The 21,023-nt window shown below is 44.5% G+C and overlaps 1 protein-coding gene across 1 annotated transcript in view; it reads left to right on the top strand.

Moving 5' to 3' along the window:
• ptprdb (protein tyrosine phosphatase receptor type Db) overlaps positions 1–21,023 on the top strand; it is an 88,610-nt gene that overhangs the window by 62,246 nt on the left and 5,341 nt on the right. The window contains exons 22-35 of the mRNA XM_053419413.1: positions 58–152; positions 674–930; positions 2,680–2,770; positions 3,211–3,435; positions 3,548–3,708; positions 4,649–4,660; positions 5,700–5,812; positions 6,646–6,743; positions 9,348–9,471; positions 11,905–12,080; positions 15,898–16,017; positions 16,480–16,634; positions 18,106–18,391; positions 20,842–21,020. Of these exons, the coding sequence (XP_053275388.1) occupies positions 58–152; positions 674–930; positions 2,680–2,770; positions 3,211–3,435; positions 3,548–3,708; positions 4,649–4,660; positions 5,700–5,812; positions 6,646–6,743; positions 9,348–9,471; positions 11,905–12,080; positions 15,898–16,017; positions 16,480–16,634; positions 18,106–18,391; positions 20,842–21,020 (2,092 nt within the window). The remainder of the gene's footprint in view (positions 1–57; positions 153–673; positions 931–2,679; positions 2,771–3,210; positions 3,436–3,547; positions 3,709–4,648; positions 4,661–5,699; positions 5,813–6,645; positions 6,744–9,347; positions 9,472–11,904; positions 12,081–15,897; positions 16,018–16,479; positions 16,635–18,105; positions 18,392–20,841; positions 21,021–21,023) is intronic.

Here is a 21,023-nt window from a genome sequence, read left to right on the forward strand (position 1 = left end):
AATGAGACTGTGAAATTATAATCTTTGTTTCTTTCTTCTATTTTTGTTGTACCTTAGTTTTTGCAACCAACTTCAGAGTGAAAGCAGCCATGAAGAACTCTGTCCTTCTCTCCTGGGAGATCCGAGACAAGAACCCTGCACAGCCCTTCACTGTAAGTCCATTCTGCACTTCAACGTGTTTAATAGAGCTGATGAAAAAAAAGAAATTCAATGTTGGTGAATAAAAGGATTTACTCGACGAAACCCGTGTCCTCACTTGAGCATAGGAGTTTATTGCAATGTAGAGCTCTCCACGGGACGATATTTGGTCCAACGTACACTTGATGTTTAATGGAAACATCTCAGTATTTTACCATATGGGAGGGAGAAGATCGCAAAGTCACTAGTAGTCATGTTAAGATTGTTTTTTTAATATCCTCTGAATGGAGACTTCATCTTAACCCATCCCCCGACACAGTAGTGACTACTAGCACATAACATTAAATCGAGTCTATGGTAAAGCCTGCAGAGACATGAAAGGATTATGCTCTTTCAACTGCTGTAAGGCTTTTTACTGTTGGGGAGGCTTCATTCTAAAGTAAAAGCCAATATATAAATATATAAAAACAGGGGGAAGTAAAGCAAAGGACAATGTTCGTTAATCACATAAATGTCTGGTCTTCTCTGTGGACAGATCCTGTACGGAAAGGGCCAGTCGGTTGAAGTGGATGGAAAACAGACTCAGAAGCTGATCACTGGCCTGGAGCCCAACACTCTGTACTCCTTTCTGCTCACCAACCGGGCCAACAGCGCCGGGGGCCTGCAGCACCGCGTCACCGCCACCACGGCCCCCGACATCCTCAAGACCAAGCCCACCGTGGTGGGGAAGACCAACGCTGACGGCATGGTGACTGTGCAGCTACCCACCGTGCAGACCACGGCTAAAGTCAGGTAGGGACGGCAGACAAGTGTGATGGATGTTAGTGAAAATGCATGTTTCATTTGATGAATAGGCGCCTTGTGTGTTGTCGTCAAATTGTTCTGTACCCTTTGATGTAATGTCACTAGTTGCTACGAATGAGGCTCTTCATTTGCTGTATCGGTCCATCAGGAGTGATTCATCTGAGTTGGCAGCAAAGCAATTAAGTCTGAGAACTCCCACTCTCGGCCGAATGAGAGCTGATAATCTTATCTGCTTTTTATAACCGAGAACAAATATTGACTCCGAGAGGAAGTGGTCCTTCAGAATCACTCAGCATTCGACTCACGGCCACTGTCCTGTAGTTTGTGTCCGTCGCCTCAGAGATGTGCTCTTTCATTTTCTGTATTTATACTGCTTAGGTGACTTTGTCCCCATACAGTAACACACACTATATGTTTTTAAAGTTGTTTTGAAAATACATATCTCTCTTCTCTTAAGCTATTTTCAGATCTGAACTCCGGAAAATGTCCAGAAAATTGCAACCGGTGTTTTTCCAGAGTTTGCCTTTCACATATGGAGCAGAATATTCATAGTTCATTCACAGGCAAGGGGGGGCGCCCTGGTAGAGTTAGCAGGAGGTGGGACATGAGGTCTAAAGTCAACCACGAAGATCACACGTTTTTTCGTGTACAGCAGTTCGACAGCAGCATCGGCTTCTATCGTCAAAAAAACTCTCACTTTCCAAGTTGACAACTTTGTCTGCGACTTCTTTGTGTGGAATATGTCTGAGTAATTTCTGAAAGCAGCTTAAGTCAAAATTGACAGATTCAAGTAAATATAGGTTTGTTTTGTTTGATACAAGTCCACATTTTCTCACATTGGATCTAAAGGAAAATACTCTCTACTGTAGCAGCTCAGTGAACGCATTAGTGTCAACATGGAGCACTGGAGTGAGTCATCCTGGGAGGTGGATGGTGGATTTTGGTGTCTGTGCCCTGACTGCAACTGAAAACTCCAGTGATATTAGTGTCCATGTTTCACACACACAGCTTCAGACATGGCTCCGTGTTCCAAAACCAACCACAGCGTTTGACTTATGAGGAGATTGATTCCACTCTCGTGTCTGTACGGAAATATGAAGCATCTGCCAGCAGCCTGTTAACTTAGCCTGGCACTCGAAACAGCAAGCTCTGCCTGAAGGTAACCAAATCTGCCTTCAAGGTCAGTGATTAAACAACTAAATAAAGCAACCTAAATAAAAGAGATAAAGCCTTTATAGTGTTCCCCTCTGTTTGTAGTAGGCTATAAATGCTAAGGTAAGAGGCTGCTGGGGGTGTATTCACATTAACCGTACAGATATAAGATCAGTATCAATCTTAAGATCTAACTTTCAGGAAATAAGAGCTAGTCAGAGACATGTGGACATATGGACTGTAGCCGGAGATTAAACCAGCTGTAGGTGCGACATTTAATATTCAGCCTGTGTTGGTAATTACTTATGTAGGCCACAAATATCTGTTTTGTTACTCCTTCCGGGTTATGGGTGCAGAAAACCATTAAACCTTTTTGAATGTGCCACAGTGATAAAGCCTGCCTAGCCTCCTAACAGTAGTCACTGCACCACACGACACTACGATTCTTTGAGAACCTGCTCTACCTAACTGTTTCTACGAATGTCGGAGCATTGGTGTTTTCCAGGAGCCTAAACTTTGAAGAGATGACAAGATGATGGTTTATTTCTTTGAGTCTGAAGTCAGAGCATGCATGCTGTGTTTCAGGGGTTACTACGTTGTGGTGTTGCCCCTGAAGAAGCAGAGAGGGAAGTTCCTGAATCCCTGGGAGGAGCCTGATCAGATGAACATGGATGAGGTAAGACATGCAGGAGTCTGACACCAATAAACAGATAAATAATGGTCATGTAATGGTAATGGTGATGTTTAGGGAAATAGGGATGATCAGAATTAAATGGGATAAGGAAATGTAGAGGCATAGTCCTATAACACAGCTTGGTTAAACAAAATAATCTAAATAGTCTTTTTGCTGATGGTGACTGGCCAAGCATTGTCTGTTCAAAACACTAATTTAATTTCCCATCTAATTCCACTTCCTGCCTTTTTCTTAAGCAGCAATTTGGTTGCTGATTAAATTTGCGCTCAGATAATTCCGCTCCATAACGCCCATAAGCTAAGGAATAAAAATGAAAATATTACAACTGCAGAAAAAAGGACTAATCAAAATGATTCTGATGACTTCTAGTAGCCAATCACCTTTCTGCTTCATCGTCAACTTTTCAATTTCTCTCCACTCAGCTACTAAAGGAGATCAACAGGACGAGTATCAGTCACGCCCTTCGCATCCGCAGACAGGCGGGCCAATCAGATCCCAGGGCCTATGTCACCGCCCACTTTAAGACCCTCCCCCTGGAGTTCACACTGGGTGATGCACGAAACTATGGCGACTTCCGCAACCGCCCGCTGCAGAACGGACAGGAGTATGTGTTCTTTGTGCTCGCACTGCTCGACCTCTCGGAGAATGTGAGTAAAAACAACCCCCCCCCCCCCCCACACACACACACACACAAGCACATGTCATCCATCTAAATGCACTTCTGTCAAATTTATATTTGGAAACCATGTCTTCCTGCAGACCATGTTTGCCACTAGCCCTTATTCTGACCCCGTCACCTCACTGGATGTGGACCCAAAGCCAATAGTTGATGAAGAGGAGGGTCTGCTGTGGGTGGTGGGGCCTGTGCTGGCTGTCATCTTCATCGTCTGCATTGTCATCGCCATTCTCCTCTTCAAGAGGTATGAACAAAGTCAAACTCTCAGTTGGTCCTTTGCTGCGTCCTTCAGTGAAGAGAAACAAAAACGATCAGGATATAGACTCCTGTATAGCCGCCGGTGGAGGTAACCTACTGAACCTATTCTTTCTTAGCACCATTGGTTTACACACGTTTATAAACAAAGGGCCCAGGTTGAAAAATATCTGAATTACCCTTTAAATCCCAAACTTTTTGTCAATGACACAGGAATAACCAAGACAGAATGATGCGTCTCCATTATTTATGGAACATACACTTAACATTAAAGTATATTTACTGCTCCTCGGCACTGACACAAAAGGGCATTTAACCTCCCAATCTGTGACTCATCATGGCCGAATGTAGACTTTTTTAGAAGTTTTCTTGTGCAGCTCGCTTTTAAATCTATACACAGGGAGCGAACGGGGCTGACAGCGGAAGACGCCATTATCACCCATCAGCATTATTCATGATAACGATCATCATGATAATCAGCTTCGTTAATGCACATGAATAATTGCTGTGGCTGATGTGGCGTAGCAAAACTGTCAACCTTGATGCTAATAGTCTCAAGTTCACGAGCCCCGGTGTAACCTCTGGTGGCGCGCAGCCATTAATGTCTCACTTGTAGCTGAGTTGCACTTTGTGATAAGTCTGCAGCGTGTTGTTATGGAGTGGATGTCACAGTGAGGGTGTACTGGGCGGTAATGTGTGTTTGTGTGGGGATTCAGTTATTTTCTCATTTTTGATTTCTATGCACGGCTCAGGAGGTTCTGTTTTATATATTTAACATACGGAATAAAGAAGTGATTATTTTTAATGAGAAGTATAGAAGGACTGATGGCTTCAGCTTTGTTTCAGCCCCCTGGTGTGTTTTGATTGGACACTAATGTTATTCATCCCTGTCTGTTCTCTTATCCGCCCCGGTCCCTGTTTGGATCCAGCCAACCTGACAGGTAAACAAACACTACTTATTAACGTTTTCTCTGCCCTACAGGGGCATTTTCTTGAAAATCCTTTGCAAATAATACTTTGTGTAATAGATCCCAATAGAGTAAGGATTACCGTGATGTTTCTTTAATGACTGCGTAGTAGCATAGAGTGTATTGGATAAATGGGCACTGGAAGGTGTAGACGATTTAGCCAGTGCACTGGATAATTGATGCAGGCACATTGTAAATATTCAGGGTAATAAACAGTGCCCACTGCGCTGGAGGAGGTTTTTCACTTTGATTGCTTTTAATGTCACGTTTAACTCCAGAGGAGACTTTAAACACAAACAGATAGGCACCCCCGTCAGACAAGGGGTCGGCCATTAACACAGAGAGAGGTGCAACACTAAAGCAATTTCCTCAGAATCACAGCTCTCCCTGTAAATATTAAAGTGACTGTTTTACGTTTAGCATTCATATTATGTGGACAGTTAATTACAACTAGTGCAGTGCCTGTTCAGAGTGGGCTGTTTGTGTGGCCTGTGGTGAAGCTGGTTGCAGTGACCTGCAGTATTTGAGCCACAACAGGTAAAGACCTGCTCCTGCACTCAATACACAGAGCCCTGAAGCTGCTCCCACGCTGCTGCACAAAGTTTGGTGAAGCTCGACTCAGTTGGCAGAACCCAGAAATGGAAAATCTATTGTTGTTGTTGTTGTCGTGATCAACACTTAGGTTGATGTGTCCCAGCCGCTGCTGCTACAGCGAGCTGGTCTCCTGTTTATTCAAACTTTATTCATATTGAATGATTGAAAGTATCAAGTGTTCAGATATCACCGAATTCAACACTGCACCTCGGGCCCTTAACAACACACATGCCGAGTGTGAAGCCGATAACATTAACAGTGTTGAGGTGAGCGTCTGACATAAAGAGATTTATTGGGTTATTGGATAAATGCAAATGCTTGTTTACAAATCTCATCTGTAAATTTTTTCCATGCAGTAAAAGGTTGATTAATCCGGTTGAGGTGCATGTGCATTAACTCTGCTGATGTGGTGTTCCAGGAAACGAGCCGAGGCCGAAGGCAGGAAGGGAAGTTTCCCCTGCAGCAAAGCCATGTCGTCTCACCACCCCACTGATCCTGTGGAGCTCCGCAGGATAAACTTCCAGACTCCAGGTAGACTGGACACTCGTATACACAGTGACACACTAATACACTATGTGGCTGGATGTGTGAAGTATTAGTTGTGTTTCTATAAACAGGTTTAACGCTGCTGTTGTTTCCCTTTTCAGCCTACCGTGTATCAGTGTACCGCGGCTATCGCCGTTTGTCAAGTTAGTTGGTCTTAGTTGGTCCACCATGGAAATTTGTTTTTCTGTGTTATCATCTCTTTCTTTCTTTCTTTCTTTCTTTTTCTCTCTCGTTCTTTCTTTCTTTCTTTCTTTCCTTCTTTCTTTCTTTCTCTTGTTCTTTCTTTCTTTCTTTCTCTCTTTCTTTCTTTTTTCTCTTTCTTACTTTCTTTTTCTCTCTCTCTCGTTCTTTCTTTCTTTCTTTCTTTCTTTCCATCTCTCTTTCTGGCTGTCTGTCTTTCTTTCTTTCCCATTATCATGCTAACTAACCGTCCATCCCAAATAGGATGAAGCTGCTTTGACAACATCTCATGAGAACGGCTCTGGAACACCCCAACAAAAAAGTGTTCATGCTAAATTTTTTAACCGCCTGTGTCTTTTTTTATCTTCACCAGCAGTGTGTGCATATACTCTGAGGACCTGTTATTGTGCCTCAGTAACTCTCAGAACACGCACATTGTTCTTTTCTGTCTGCCCAGAGAAAATATGGTCACTTAACAAAAAAACAAAACGCACTCCATTTGCTTCCCCCGCTGATCATGGACCGAGCACTAAACAACACCTCCTCTGAGAATCCTAACCCCTAACATTTTCCTCCCAGAGAGTTCAGTTGTACGTGTATCAAAATGGCCTCTTTTTTCTTCTTTCTGTGCTCGGCAGGCATGGCCAGTCACCCGCCCGTCCCCATCTCGGAGATGGCAGATCACATTGAGCGCCTCAAGGCAAACGACAATCTCAAGTTCTCTCAAGAGTACGAGGTAGGAATGCTGATTATCAGTCCCCTGGAAATCTTAAACTTGTGGAAATTCGTGTGGTTTTGATGCTTTTATCGTTCAGTTTCAATTTCAATGGCAGGCGATGCAGATGCGGCTAAGTTGCGTTTTGATTGGTCATCATAGAAACGACACAAGATAACACACATTCTCCTCTCTCGCTGCCGCCTTGTTATTATCTATGCAAATGTAGGAGTGAAATTGAAAGCTCAGAGACAGTTTGCTTACAGCCAGATGGTTATCAAACCCTCGTTTTCATCCCGTGGTGAAGAAAGAGAGTAGATAGAAATAACGAAGCCGCGTTCGCAGAGAGATACAGGAAGTGAGTGTTCCCTGCATAAAAAATAAAGGCTTGATTCGTTTTCTTCAACTTGCAGCACATTTAATATGGTCCCCCCCCCCCAAAAAAAAATGCCTCCACATGGAGATAACCATGTGCCTGAACTCGGTGTGCTGCAACAAAAAAAAACATTAATCGAAATATTCCACAATATTTCCCTGCCTGTGTTGCAAATAACCGCAGCATCACAATGAGCTCCACAGAGATTTATTAAACGGGTAAAAAATGTTTTCTTTTCCTTGCACAAGAAAAAAAGAAATGGTTTTAAAAACCGACGCCCCCTGGGTGAGGACGGCGACACAAGGCTTTAATTGGCTACCAGAAGAAGAGAGAAACAAAGTGTGTGTGGCAGAGAGACACAACAAGATGAGGACAGTTTATGGAAAGTGGAGGAAAACAGTGCGGGGATGTTTTAGGGCAAATAAGTGTTGGAAGATGGGGTGGAAGAGACAGTGAGGGAGAAACCGTATGTAATTGCGGTGCGAGTTGGAACCACTCGGTTGAGCCACGCATTCTCTCTGCATGACTGTGTGCTTTGTTCGGTGCTGAACACTTAACAAGGGAATGGGAGAGATGGATGGAGCGGGTCTGAGGGGAGAGGGAGCAAGACGGGCCAGAAACGATTGCGGTGTAATAATCAGACACACATGATATTGGGCAGCAAGCGGAAAGCGCCCTCAAACACACACACACACATGTACACACACATACATGCACTCCTCTAGTACCACCCCTGTCCATTTAGCCCCCAGCCAAACCATAATTATGTGTCATAAAATATTCAAAATTGCTAAACTGCCCTGGCTCTCTGCTCTTCGTCCCTCTCCATTGACAGCCTCTTAATGACCTCATGTCTGCCGCTCCCAGCAAACAGTAATGGTTACACTGTAATTACCCTCCAGGAACTTAATGTGTTGGTCTAACAAAACCATCCTTTCTCTCCCTTAAGAATTTATCGTGCTTTTATCTTCTTTCTGTGGTCGCAGCTGTTTTTTTTTTCTTTCTTTTAAACCGTGGAAAGTCCCTAACTCACTGTTGTTTCTAGAAATGGGATATCACGTTCGATCACATTCCTTTCCAATGCCAGCGAAGCCTTATTAATTTTCAATTTGTACTTGGTTTCAACGGTGGGGTTATGGTGAACAATGGCCGTGTGCTCAGATTGATTGAATGGTGCAGTCATTGCCTCTTCTACATGGTAATTTCGTTATTTTGTGGCCAATTTGAAGATGTACCAAGGATTTGCATGAGATTAAGAGTTGACCGTACTTTCCATGTTCCGTGTCCGCTGAGATCTCATTCTAGTGACACGTAAATGCCCACGGTTTCATACTAAAATGAGGGTCTGGGTCGGTCTGGCGGTCCACGCATGCATACCTGATCCCCCATTTATTTTCCTTTCAGTTGGTGGCAGAAATGAGCAATAAGGTTGTTTGTCAAACGTTATTTAAATCAAAAAGACTCTCATCACGACTTAGTTTAGCTGCGATTTCTCTCCACGATTTTGCAGCATTTGTGTGTCCTTATATTCCTTCAAAGATGGGTTTAACAAACAAAAAACACTCTTTAAAACTATCGTCCATTATCTTCATCTTCTTCTTTTCTTTCTTGCAACCAAACCAAGAGTGCGCCACCAACTGGACTTGAGATTGTTGAAGAACAAATGATGTTGTACCTGGGGCATGCTCAGCTGTTGCGTACAGTCAGCGCGGCAATACATTTTGATCTGCATGCGGACGTCTGCATAGGGCTCCATAAGGTTCCATCGGTGGAATGCAACATTTCTGTCTAAGGACCTTAGTGGAGCCCAGAGGACTGGCCAGGAAGAAACAATGAATTTGCCTTTGTTAGAGGTGTTACATACAATAGCAGTAAGCCATGTTTTACAACACTATTAGGGTTTTAATGTAGAGTTATTAGTTCTTAGGTTCTTTCCGAACTGAACTTTGCTTGATTCATGATATTAGCTTTCAGCAACATGAAACAAAAAGGGGGATTTCCTTGCAGTAATGATTATCCCAAGCATGTATGCCGTGGCCATTTGTCAGAACATAATGCTCCTGACACACCACACGCTGGAATGACTGTTGGAAAAGCAATAATTGGATTATTTTTTTTAATAAAAACCCCAAAACCTTTCCAGAAACAATAGCACACAGTGTCTGACATTACTTTGAAATGAAAGAAGTGTAATAACTATATCTCTTAGATCTGTGCTTCGCTCTGACCTTGACTTGTGTGTGTTGCAGTCCATCGACCCTGGTCAGCAGTTCACATGGGAGAACTCCAACCTGGAGGTCAACAAACCAAAGAACCGCTATGCTAACGTCATCGCCTATGACCACTCCAGGGTTATACTCTCCAGCATAGATGGTAAGACAACCAATTCCTCATTTCTTTAAAGTGATGTTTGAGGTCCATTACTTGGTTTCACTGTTAAGATTTCAGACAAGAGGGCATTTAGATGTAATTGATGAGGTTGGTGTTAAAGAGTAGGAAGTGCATCAAGTTAACTAGAATGGCACTCTGCCAAGCCACAACAGTTTCCATGTGAAATCTTATTTAAATTCACTAGATCCAGGTTTTTAATTGGATCTGCACTAAACCAAATGTGACACACTCATAAATATCAGTCCCTTAAACATGCTTGATATTGAATTTTCTTGAATGGATTCGTCCCTGACCCATAACGCATCATTCCACTAAGTTTCGTAGTAATCCATCCAGTAGTTTTTGCAAAATCACGCTAAGAAACAAACAAACAAACCCAGATGAAAGCAACCTCCTTAGCAGTGGCAATGAGAGTCATTACAAGTACATACATATGTGTATGTGTGTGTCTGTATATCTGTTAATATGTGTGTGTGAGAACTTTCTATGCGACACTTAAAATATGCTGTACCTGTCTCTCACTTGGCCGTTCTATTATCTATTGAAATAAAATTATGCTCGTACTTCATTTATAGCCTAGTTACTAAAACATTTTCATGGTGTACCCATTTTCCTCAATTCGATCTTTTTGAAAGGTCTTAAACGAGAAAAAAAAAATAGTCTCAGTCCTGTTCTCAGTGTGAGCTTTGAAGCGCACTCACCCACCTCGGCTGGGAAAGACCTGAGGCGTAGAAACTGGCAGCTCCAGTGTGGAGAGAGGGAGGCAGTGGGAGGCCGGGCCCAAACAGATGAGCCTTATCTGGGCAGAGCATGTGTGAGCAGCCCTTCCACCCCCACCTGTCCCGCAGCCCTGGCTGTCTGTCCTTCCTCCAGCTTTGAAAACACATATACACACTTGTACTCTTGAGCATGTCCAATTACACACACGTCTTATCCATGTCTTACAACGTTTGTGGGGACCTGCCATTAGCATGCTGCATTCACTAGCCCCTTCTACTAACCTTAACCATCACAACTGAACCTAAAGCCCCTCAAAAGCCACTTAAACTTAAGGGGCCAAGGATTTAGGTCCCCACAAAGCTGTTGAAGTATAGCAGAACTCAATTGTTCGGACCCCATGGATGAAGTAAAGCAAGGCTTCACACACACACACACACACACACACACGCACACACACTATTCCACTTTAGCTTTACAACATATGCACAAGCACAGATATGCACTTCTGCTCACAGTCTTTTCCTCGCATTCATGAACACACACTATCTGCCAAGCTAGTGAAGCCACCAAGGAACAGGAAATGTGTGTGTATTTTTTTGCGTGCATGCGTGTGTGTGTGTGTGTGTGTGTGTGTGTGTGTTTTATCTGCACAGTGCCTCTGCTGTAGTCCCTTACAATAAAGTTGCAGCACATCACAGCATTTAGCCAAGCTGTCTTTTAAAGACTGAGGTTTATAAACATATGTTAGAAGCTCTTCTTACCATCTGTCCCAATCCCATTTAATATAAATTGTATAAACACCCCACACTCCTCTGCCATTTCAATGTGTGTGGTGTGTGTGTGGTGTGTGCACGGTGATGCTCGGGATTTTACGACTTTATGGGACTGAGTCGTGCTCATAAAATAAGAAACCAAAGGAGAATGTGCTAAGGGAGTTCCTAGTATCCTCTTTGACTTCTAACTTTTTATTGTAAACCGCTATCAGACGCCTCAAAAGGAATTCTTTAGTCCCACTTCAGCAGAATCGGGTCACGGCTGAATGGACGCGTGCACGTCTGTGTGTGCGCCTGTGTGTGTACTCTGGCGTTTTGGTGTATGTGTGCATGTTTGAGCTGTGACTCAGTGATTTTGGGGATTATGGTATTAGGCCCCAGATGAGCAGGACTGATCCTAAATCAAACACACACAGACGGTCTCTCTCTCTCACACACACACACACACACACACACACAAACACACACACACAGAAGCCCTTCCAGGACAAGCAGTGTCAGCCGAGTCTTACACAGAGATGGCCTTACAGTCATATTGCCATTCAAAGCGACACATCCAGAGTATACTCGGATTAGGACCATGATCATCTTAGCATGTATTATAAAACAAGACGGCTGAACAATCCAACACTAAAGGACGCTTGGTCCTGTGAACACATTAATCTCCCTGCCATGACCTCAGATGATCCACACTCTTTATTACGGGGACATAAACCTGCTTTCATGGCAGCAGACTTTGAATAATCCATACACTGTAGATTATTTCACCATTAAGTGTCGGGTTGATCTGCAAAGAATATTACACGGACACAGAGTGTTTCCCAGTGATCAGTGTCGGAGACATTCGTGGTTTTATTCGAACATAAAACCATGGAGAGTATTTTTTGGAACTCTCAACCTCCACTCTCTCCCTGTCCTGCAGGTGTCCCGGGCAGTGACTACATCAACGCTAACTATGTCGATGGCTACCGCCGTCAGAATGCCTATGTCGCAACTCAGGGCTCCCTCCCTGAGACCTTTGGGGACTTCTGGAGAATGATCTGGGAGCAGCACACAGCCAACATTATCATGATGACCAAGCTGGAGGAGAAGTCACGGGTAAGAAAGAGAGGGCGGACTAAGACAGGGGTCGACAGAGGGTAAGGGCAGCAGATTGTCAACATTGGCACATGGGACTGTTGGATTTGACAGAGAGGCAGTGTAGGATAGCAGGATGCAGTATAGGACATACTGGGGAACAGTGCCGGAGCAGGATAGGGGGTATAACAAGGCAGGTCCCTTTATATTCCCTCTGAGCAATGGTAGTGGTGAAGACTATTAATGTTGGTTGCATTAATGTTAGTTTAAAGTCGGTGAATCATGAAGTTTTAAGGCTGATTCAGGGAAAAAGTTGGATTTTGATAATGCAGGAGCAATGACATCATCTATAGTATCTGGGTATTCCACTGACAGCAGCAGGGTAAGATTCAACAACAAGACAAGGTCAATCACTTGTTCATTATGTGACTGGATGACCAATGGGTGAAATTGAAGACATAGTTGAAAACTGTTGTGAACTAACAGTTACCAAATGAGCATATTCATGATATAATTATCTCATTCTGCGTAGTGTCCAATCTTTCAACCCATTATCTATTCGCACACTGACTAAATGGGTTATTACACAGACTTAAGACTTAGTCTCAGGGAGCTGGCAGGGTGACTTCCATGTCATGTCTGCTGCTCCACCTCTCTGCTGCCTTACCGTGGCACTTTTAGCTTGAAGCTCTCGGGGGGGAGTTCTGGCAATTGTAGAAAAAGTAGCTGAGGTTTGTACAAAATGTTGCAAGTGGATTGGTTGCGTCGTACTTTATGAATATAGGTCAACACACAGGTCTGAGAAGTCAGTTGATCTTGCAACAAATGCAGTAAGTTGGCCACACTGCCTGTAAGCCTCCGTCTAGTTCATGCCATTTCAGTTTGAAATGACAATAGCCAATGGGGAAACTTGACCGACCAACTAATGGTGTAACTTCATCATGAACTCAGCTTTATGGCTGAATCCAAATGTCTTGACTCCGCCACACTTGCAGACTTACAGACTTTGCGGCCACGTTCTTGGGAATAAGTCTGCGAGTGGTGAGGGTCGTCCAAACCCACAATTCATCCAGTCCACAAGGGGCCTCAGGCAGACATTCTGCAGACTTCACCAGACTTCACTGACCTGCAGAAGTCACTAGACACTGATTCAGTTTCCCACATTTCATTGTATTGCAGATATTATCTTGTATTGTTTGGCTGAGGAAACAGAAGGAACTACTTACTATAAATGTGCAAAATATTGACAAAACATGTAGACGTTAAAATCCTGTTCAACCACATCAAGACACAGAAATCTGTAGAACTAGAGTCTATAGCGGGAATCAGAATGGTTTTCAATCTTGCTCCTGCCCGGGCAGACTTGATGTGACAGTAAGTTCGGCTCAGTCTGCAAGTCTGGATGTGCATTTGGGTTCAGCCTGTCACTCACTCACTCATTTCCTATTCCTAACAGTCAGGAATAGGAAATATATAGGGCAGGATCAGTTTTTCAGGTTTGAGCACATAGAGAGGGGTAGAGTACTTTTACGTTAGAGTTGAGAGAGAATAGAATTGGATAAAGTTGGTTTGACAGCAGTGGAAAGATACAGGACCGACCAGGGAAGGACAGGATGTTCATTTCTTTCAGGATTCAAGAGATCAGAAACAGAAAAGGAGAGGACAGAATTGACAGCTTAAATTATGTAGTACAACAATAGGTTGTTGTAGAATAAAAAAGCAGCATTACGAAGACCTAGCTAAAAGTGCCATAGGTAAGTGAGGGGATCGCAGTGAGGAGGAGGAGGAGGAGGAGGAGGAGGAGGGTGGGAGGTGCATGAATGGTGAGAAAAACCTGCAGGAATTACAAATACAGCTAAATGTGGGCTCGGTAATGAATAAGAAAATCATTTTGGCTCCAAGGCGTTTTACTGTTGTTAACAGAGTCTGTACTTGAGTGAAAATCCAGTGTAATGAAAATGTCATGTTGGAGTAAAATGAACAAGAATTGCTTGAGGTATGAATCATGGTTAAGTGCCTTCCAATTAAGTCCAGATCCCTGTTCAGAAAATGATCCTTTTCCTCATCTGTGCTTCTTTTCCTATTAACCTGTACCCTGTGTTAAAACTGTTTTCCTTTTCAACCTTTTCTCACCTGTCCCTGTTGTGTCTCTTTGACCCTCAGATGCCCTCTTATTTCTTCTCTAAGGCAAGACCTCTCTTTCTCTCCTTTTCTAATCCTTTTTAAAGTGCAACCTCACCTCACATGGTTTTTCTCCGTACACCTCCTTACCTTTTGTTTTCTCCTCTCTACCCTGTGCCATTTTATCACTGCTGGTTCCTCCACCTTCTTGTCTCTGCAAAAGCCAATGCTTTGAGTGAGAATGCTGAATTGTTGTCAACTCAACACAGGGCATTCATAGTCGAGTAGGAACGGGTTTATTGTAACCGCAACAGTTCAGAGGGAGAGCACATTATCGTCCACACTTTGCATGGTCACACCCACAGCTGTTTTTCTCTTTTCTTGTCTTGTGTCTATGAAATACAGACGTAAAAAAGTGTCTTTATTCCCTGGTTACACTTTCATAAAGAGCTTTGTATATCGATGTTTTGTTTTGCTGGAGGACTGCAGGGCAACTACTTGTAAGCAGTCGGCGGATTTCTCGTAAACATGATAAATCTTTGTATGGTAACTGCCTGCTTTAAATTCTCTGGATTCAATCAGGTAGTTAGAACAATTTGCAGCGATGACAACATCCGATTTGAATATTCTTGGATGTTTTCTACAGCTGTATCTCCGGCTTGAGGGAATAGTGGGCTGCAGAAAATGATTTAATCTCATTTAACACCTCTCAAGATTATGCCATTATGTGTTTACGCATTAGCATCACAGATGATCACAGATGGTCCCGCTGCGGGAGTCGTGCCAGCATCCTTCCTCTTAGCACCAATCAAACTGCACAAGAGCAAGGCGCAGTTATGCTGCTCGTCCATATATTAATGGATAATATAGTCTTCACACCAGGTATTTACTGCCATCCTGTTCAGTGTTTGGCAGGGCATCCAGCCCCCCTACGTGGACGACCATTCTTCTCCCCGCAGTGTCTCAAGGTCTGCTGGGAAAACAACAGTTGAAAAGCTGTAATTACTGCCTGAACGTCCCAGGCCAAAACGCATAATCCCCAGTCTGGAGCAGTGGAATGCAGAGCGAGCAGAGCTGAGCTCCCTGCTGTCTTTGATGTGAGGACTGGAGGGATCAGCACATAACGTTTGGTTTGGCCTGATTATGCCAGGGCCCTCCTCCCCTCCTTCTTCTACTTTGGGAGTTTTTTTTTCCCTCACGCTACTGTGGTCTCCGAGGCCGGGTTGAAGAACTACAAATATGACGGCCTCATGCAGAGGGAGTCTTGGCGTTGTGGTGATTAGGGATGCTGGGATTTGTGTGCACTTTTGTAGGGACATGTGAGGCTGCAATGAATTGCTTTAGCGTGTCGCTCGACTTTGCTGTGCTCTGCAGTGGATCCTTGTGAGAGCCCACCAACCTCTGTCAATTTCATGCAACACAGTTTTATAGTATTTCAAACAACTTGCAGAATCACAGACCACAGAAAGAAGAATTATCTCTCTCCCTTCACCACACACACACACACACACACTAAAAGACTCCTGTCACACACTGAATTGTAATTAAATGCACATTTGTTTTCTCGAGCATTTCTGTCTGAATTTTGCAAACCTTCTCACTGATGTTGCACCAACACTCCCCCCCCTCCTTATTTGCCTCGTGCACATGCAGCCAAGACACGGACATCTCGGAACTTCTCTGCACATCTCACAGCTTCCACCTTCTTGTCCTCCAGGTGAAGTGCGATCAGTACTGGCCGACCCGGGGCACCGAGACCTACGGCCTCATTCAGGTCACTCTGCTGGACACAGTGGAGCTGGCTACCTACTCTGTCAGGACCTTCGCTCTGTACAAGGTAACATGCCATGTGCGCTGGAGTGTAATGGGGTCAAGCTTGCATTGATCTGTTCAAAGATTCATCCAGGCTCGTATACGTGCTTGCGCTTGACGTCACAGTTGGTCTTTAAATGTATGTATTGGACCCAACATGACAGGTTAGAATTGTTTTAGGTTTTTCATACATTATTAATCTTTCTATTTAAAGAGGCTAATCACATCTTAGATGCCCTTGTTGCCTTGTTTTTTGTAGTCTATAAAAAAGTGCATTTTGATCCATCGTGGATTAGTTTCTACATTTTATAATTTGACAGGTTCACTAAACCAACAGTTCATTTATACAGTTTCTTCATATGTTAATGTAAGTGAGGTGATATTCTATATTTCTCTTCAACTCCAAGGTCCGAGACACAAAAGCGTTTTGAGAATAGTCATGCCGAATTAGCGTTTTTATCTGTTCCCCTTTCTGTTGCCTGTCCAGAGCGGCTCCAATGAGAAGCGTGAGGTTCGTCACTTCCAGTTCACGGCCTGGCCGGACCACGGGGTGCCCGAGCACCCCACGCCCTTCCTGGCCTTCCTTCGGAGGGTTAAGGCCTGCAACCCTCCAGATGCAGGACCCATGGTCGTCCATTGCAGGTATGTGTGTGTTGTGTGTCTGTGCTTACATTATGAGCCTGCTTGTTATTCTGCATTTGGCAGCATCATTTTCCGGAGCCCAGGCAGGAGTATGTGAAAAGAGCACAAGTCATTCACAGGTCCAGAACTCAAATGAGATTGACCTGCTATTATGTAAACCCCAAACATCCCCACTAGCTTTAACACCAAAATTCCTCCTTTAACAACCTCCATCATCTCCAAGATTTAACAACAGCACCAACCGCCACGCAGACCCTTCCTTTCTATAAGAAGCTTCCAGTGTTGACTATTTACCATTTAAGCTGCTGGTAGTTCTGGGTTCATAAGTTTATATTCAAATGAGCCGCTGTGTGAGTGGCAGAAGGCTGAGGCATCGGTTAGAGAAGGATTCTACAACTTGTCATTACCGTCTTGGCACAGTGTTGAGCTCAAGAGCCGGAATGAAGCAGCTATTTTCTCTCAGTAGGAAGCAAATGAGAGGAGAAGATTGAGGGTACCAGAGGGAATATGGAGGAGAAGCTCTCGGGAGGAAGAATTAGTGTGGTATAGATGTAGAGGATGAGAGGGCATGGGGAAGAAAAAGGGGGGATTGAGGCAATGATTGAGAGTTAGCAAGGGACCGGGAATTAGAGGGGAAGATACCGAACACGCCGGAATAGAGAGAAGGTGAGGTCAAACTCAGGACACGCTGAATGGAAATGATGAATTAAAGAGAAGGAGAGGTGGGGTGAAAATGGAGTCTAAAAAAGCAGACAAATGTGAGAGTGAAAAAGTGGCGGGGATGGTGCGAGAGCGTCGGAAGGGTACTTAGAGGGAAGATAAAGTGGCGGAGAGATGGAAGCGGGAGGGGGGTGAAAAGGTTGGCAGCAGAGGAGCGCTCCCTAATCTCCTGCTGCAGTCAGATGGAGTATCTAACAGGATTATCAGTCAAATTTAATTATCTCAGCCAAACTCCATCATAATGTGTCTTAACATGTCAACCAGACTCTGGATCAGACAATGGACCCAATCTCATTCCACCTGCACAGCACACACACTGTAGTGCTCGCACATACACACTGGTATTAATTTAACTATATAAAGTGATTTTTATTCATTTGCAGAAACTTGCATGGTCAGGGGTTTTCACCATTTAGCCACCAGCACAGCAGAAATGTGAAGTGTTTGGGTGGGCAGCTTTCTGGATTGTATGTCGATAGGAGAGGAGATCTTCCTCGTGCCGGTGAGACGGCGCTGCTGACTCATCGCTGATGTCAATTTCAGGTCTTTTGTGGGAAATATTGCTGTCTGGCGTCTTTGGGATATTTAGTTGATTAAGGGACAGTATGTTAGAGCTTTTGCACACCGTGCACCAGTGCCAAGATAATGCCAATATTGAGATCGCAGCACACACTCAGGGAAGAGATTTGTCCAACATTTCCTACCCCAGGTTCACCACGCCATTTTTTTTTACTTCATTGTCTATACACAGCGCTGGAGTGGGTCGCACAGGCTGCTTCATCGTGATCGAGGCCATGGCGGAGCGCATCAAGCACGAGAAGGCCATCGACATCTATGGTCACGTCACGCTGATGCGCTCCCAGAGGAACTACATGGTCCAGACGGAGGATCAGTACATCTTCATCCACGATGCACTGCTGGAGGCCGTGACCTGCGGGAACACCGAGGTCCCCGCCAGGAACCTGTACTCCTACATCCAGAGGCTGACCCAGGTTGAACCGGGAGAGAATGTCACCGGCATGGAGCTGGAGTTCAAGGTGAGAATTATCCCCAGTGTCCCTGCAGCGTGTAAAAATTAGGTCCAACCGATTTATAACGGTTCATAAACCAAATTAATGATAATAAGATGACACTTCACTGTTCTCTGAAAGAGAGTCACCTCTTTCTTGCCCCTCGCCACACAGGAGGTCAGACTTCAGCGGGTCAGCGATATAAAGGCACCGCGGAAGTTGGTACTGGATTATTTAGTGCCTCACAGACACTTCTAAAGATGGTGTCTGAACCTAATGGGCCATCCTGCCCCCATAAAGAAAGTACAGTACATGGTCTCTTCAGTGGCTTGAAACAAATGAGATATCACATGTTAATTAAGAAGCTGCTGAAGTGCTAAAGAGTGAATATTGTCAGTTTGGAACAGAGCGAAGCAGTTGTGTTTTTTAGGCCCTGTCCCAATTCCTCTTCCTTGGCCCTACCCCTCGATATGCAGTGATGGGGTAGAGGGCTTGAACATCTTTCCCTTGGATAACAACCGTTATCAAGATGTTGGTCGGAACATCATCTTCAGAGCAGCCGCCTCCTCACGGACAAATCGTCCGCATGAAACTGAAATTCTTGACCATGACAGTAAATGAAAATCTCTCCTGGAGCTGTAAAAGATTCTTACATTACCAGTGACCCTCTGAGAGTTTCATATAGTCAAGACGGATGGTTGGATTTGAAAGGGATTACGGGATTTCCGCATTTTGAATCCAAGGCCATAACCATCGCAAAGGATTGTGGTATGAAAGTTTGAAGCTCAGAAAAGTCTGTCGGCTAGAAGGTTGCAGTTTTTGAACAAAACCTTTGGGAAGGGTCATATTGGCAAACATATCTTCAGCTGATCAGAATTCAGATTGAGAACGGACACGAATAGACAAGCGAAGAAGGGTGAGTGCCCAAGAGGGGCGTTGTTTTGATTTATTGTGGATGTTTTTATTTGGTTTACTCTGATATTTACCACTTGCCAGCCACGTTCTCTGCTGACTTTTCTGCCTGCTCTGCTCTGGGTGAAATGAGAATTAGCTTTATTCATACAGGTTTATATTGAAAGCAGGCGGCTTTAAATCTTTCCTGGAATGGTTCGTGCCTGCTCAGAGGCTCAGTGGGCAAAGTAAACAAAAAGCCACTCCAAGCAATCTACCTCATCCTATGCGTCTGCATTCCGGTCCTAATGGCCGTAGTCTCCCCAGAATGACAACGACCTGAACTGTTTGCTCAGCCTCATATTGATGTCAAACATATGCCAGGGTTGTCTCAGTCGTCAGGTTTCATCTCAGAGGAACAGCAGCCGGGCCGTCGTGGAGCAGCACTTTCCACCTCCGTCAACAGAACACCAAACTGGATGGAATTTCTCCGAGGAGGAGCGGCGTCGCATCCTCTCAAATCAAATCACAGAAAGTATGTGCGAGGGAAAAGCAAGAAGAAAGAGAGCGGCTCTGGCCTCTTTCGGTGAATCCGACACTTGATGAAGATGCAGTGTTTCTGTTTCCTTTCACTCCACGTTTACTGGTTGGGTCTGTAAGATGCGTTTATTCGTAAGGGGCTGCCAACAGGGGAAGATTTCATCCAAGCTACACAGATGGTGAAGATAGCAGCACGTATCAAAGCGGTGAGGAGGTTCGTGTTTGCCAGGCTTAATCGATAATCCTGCGTCAAATCCAAAACCAAATGAAGCGAAGAGTTACTATTGTTTACGCTATGAACTGGTGTTCGGGGCGTTCAGATGAACCGGTGAACTCTGGGTTACTGTGGGATTTTCCAGCTCGGTCTGTCGGCAAGAAAATGAGGCCCTGCCGTTTCTCCCACGGCGCTCCGGTAGCCACCGGTGGTCGAGGCTCCTTTCCCGAGAGCCCGTTGTTCCCCCCCTCGAGTCTGCGGTTCCCCTCTGTTGTTCTGCCTCAGACGTGTCGTCCAATGGTCGAGTGTGAGAGAGAGTGTACCGTCTGTGCTCACGTCTGCCTGTCTGCACGTATCCATATGAATGTGTGTGTTCCAGGCTTTCATTTTATTTTTTTTATTTTTGCTGGTGCAGGATCAACTGTGGTTCACATATGAGCGTTGAGACAGAGTGGGGCCTTGTGGTTTCCTGTCCCCCCAACTTTTGATTTTCTTCTTCCTTCTCTCGTCCATCTTATTATATTCCCTCTCTCATTCCCCACCACTGCCCTCATCCCCCCTATATCGAGCCCTCTTTGTTTATTCAATTGAATATGTCTGGTTAAATGTCCTCAGGGCTGCCGAGTCGAGCCGATTTTCTAATTTCAGTTGTTCGGTGCAAAAAAACTAAAAGCAAGCCTTCTGCTGAATACATTTAAATGTATTCCCCTTTTTTCCATCCATGCTTTTTGTTTATGCACTCTCAGTAACTTCTCTGACTCATATCTTAGGATTTGTAAAAGATTCTGTTTGTCAGTCACTATGATATTATAAAAGGCCGTTTTCCTTCCAGCGTCTGGCCAGTGCCAAGGCCCACACGTCACGGTTTGTGAGTGCTAACCTGCCATGCAACAAGTTCAAGAACCGGCTGGTGAACATCATGCCCTATGAGACCACGCGTGTGTGTCTGCAGCCAATCAGAGGAGTGGAGGGCTCCGACTACATCAACGCCAGCTTCATCGATGGATACAGGTG

This window comes from Pleuronectes platessa, chromosome 3 (assembly GCF_947347685.1).
Source record: "Pleuronectes platessa chromosome 3, fPlePla1.1, whole genome shotgun sequence".
NCBI lineage: Eukaryota > Metazoa > Chordata > Actinopteri > Pleuronectiformes > Pleuronectidae > Pleuronectes > Pleuronectes platessa.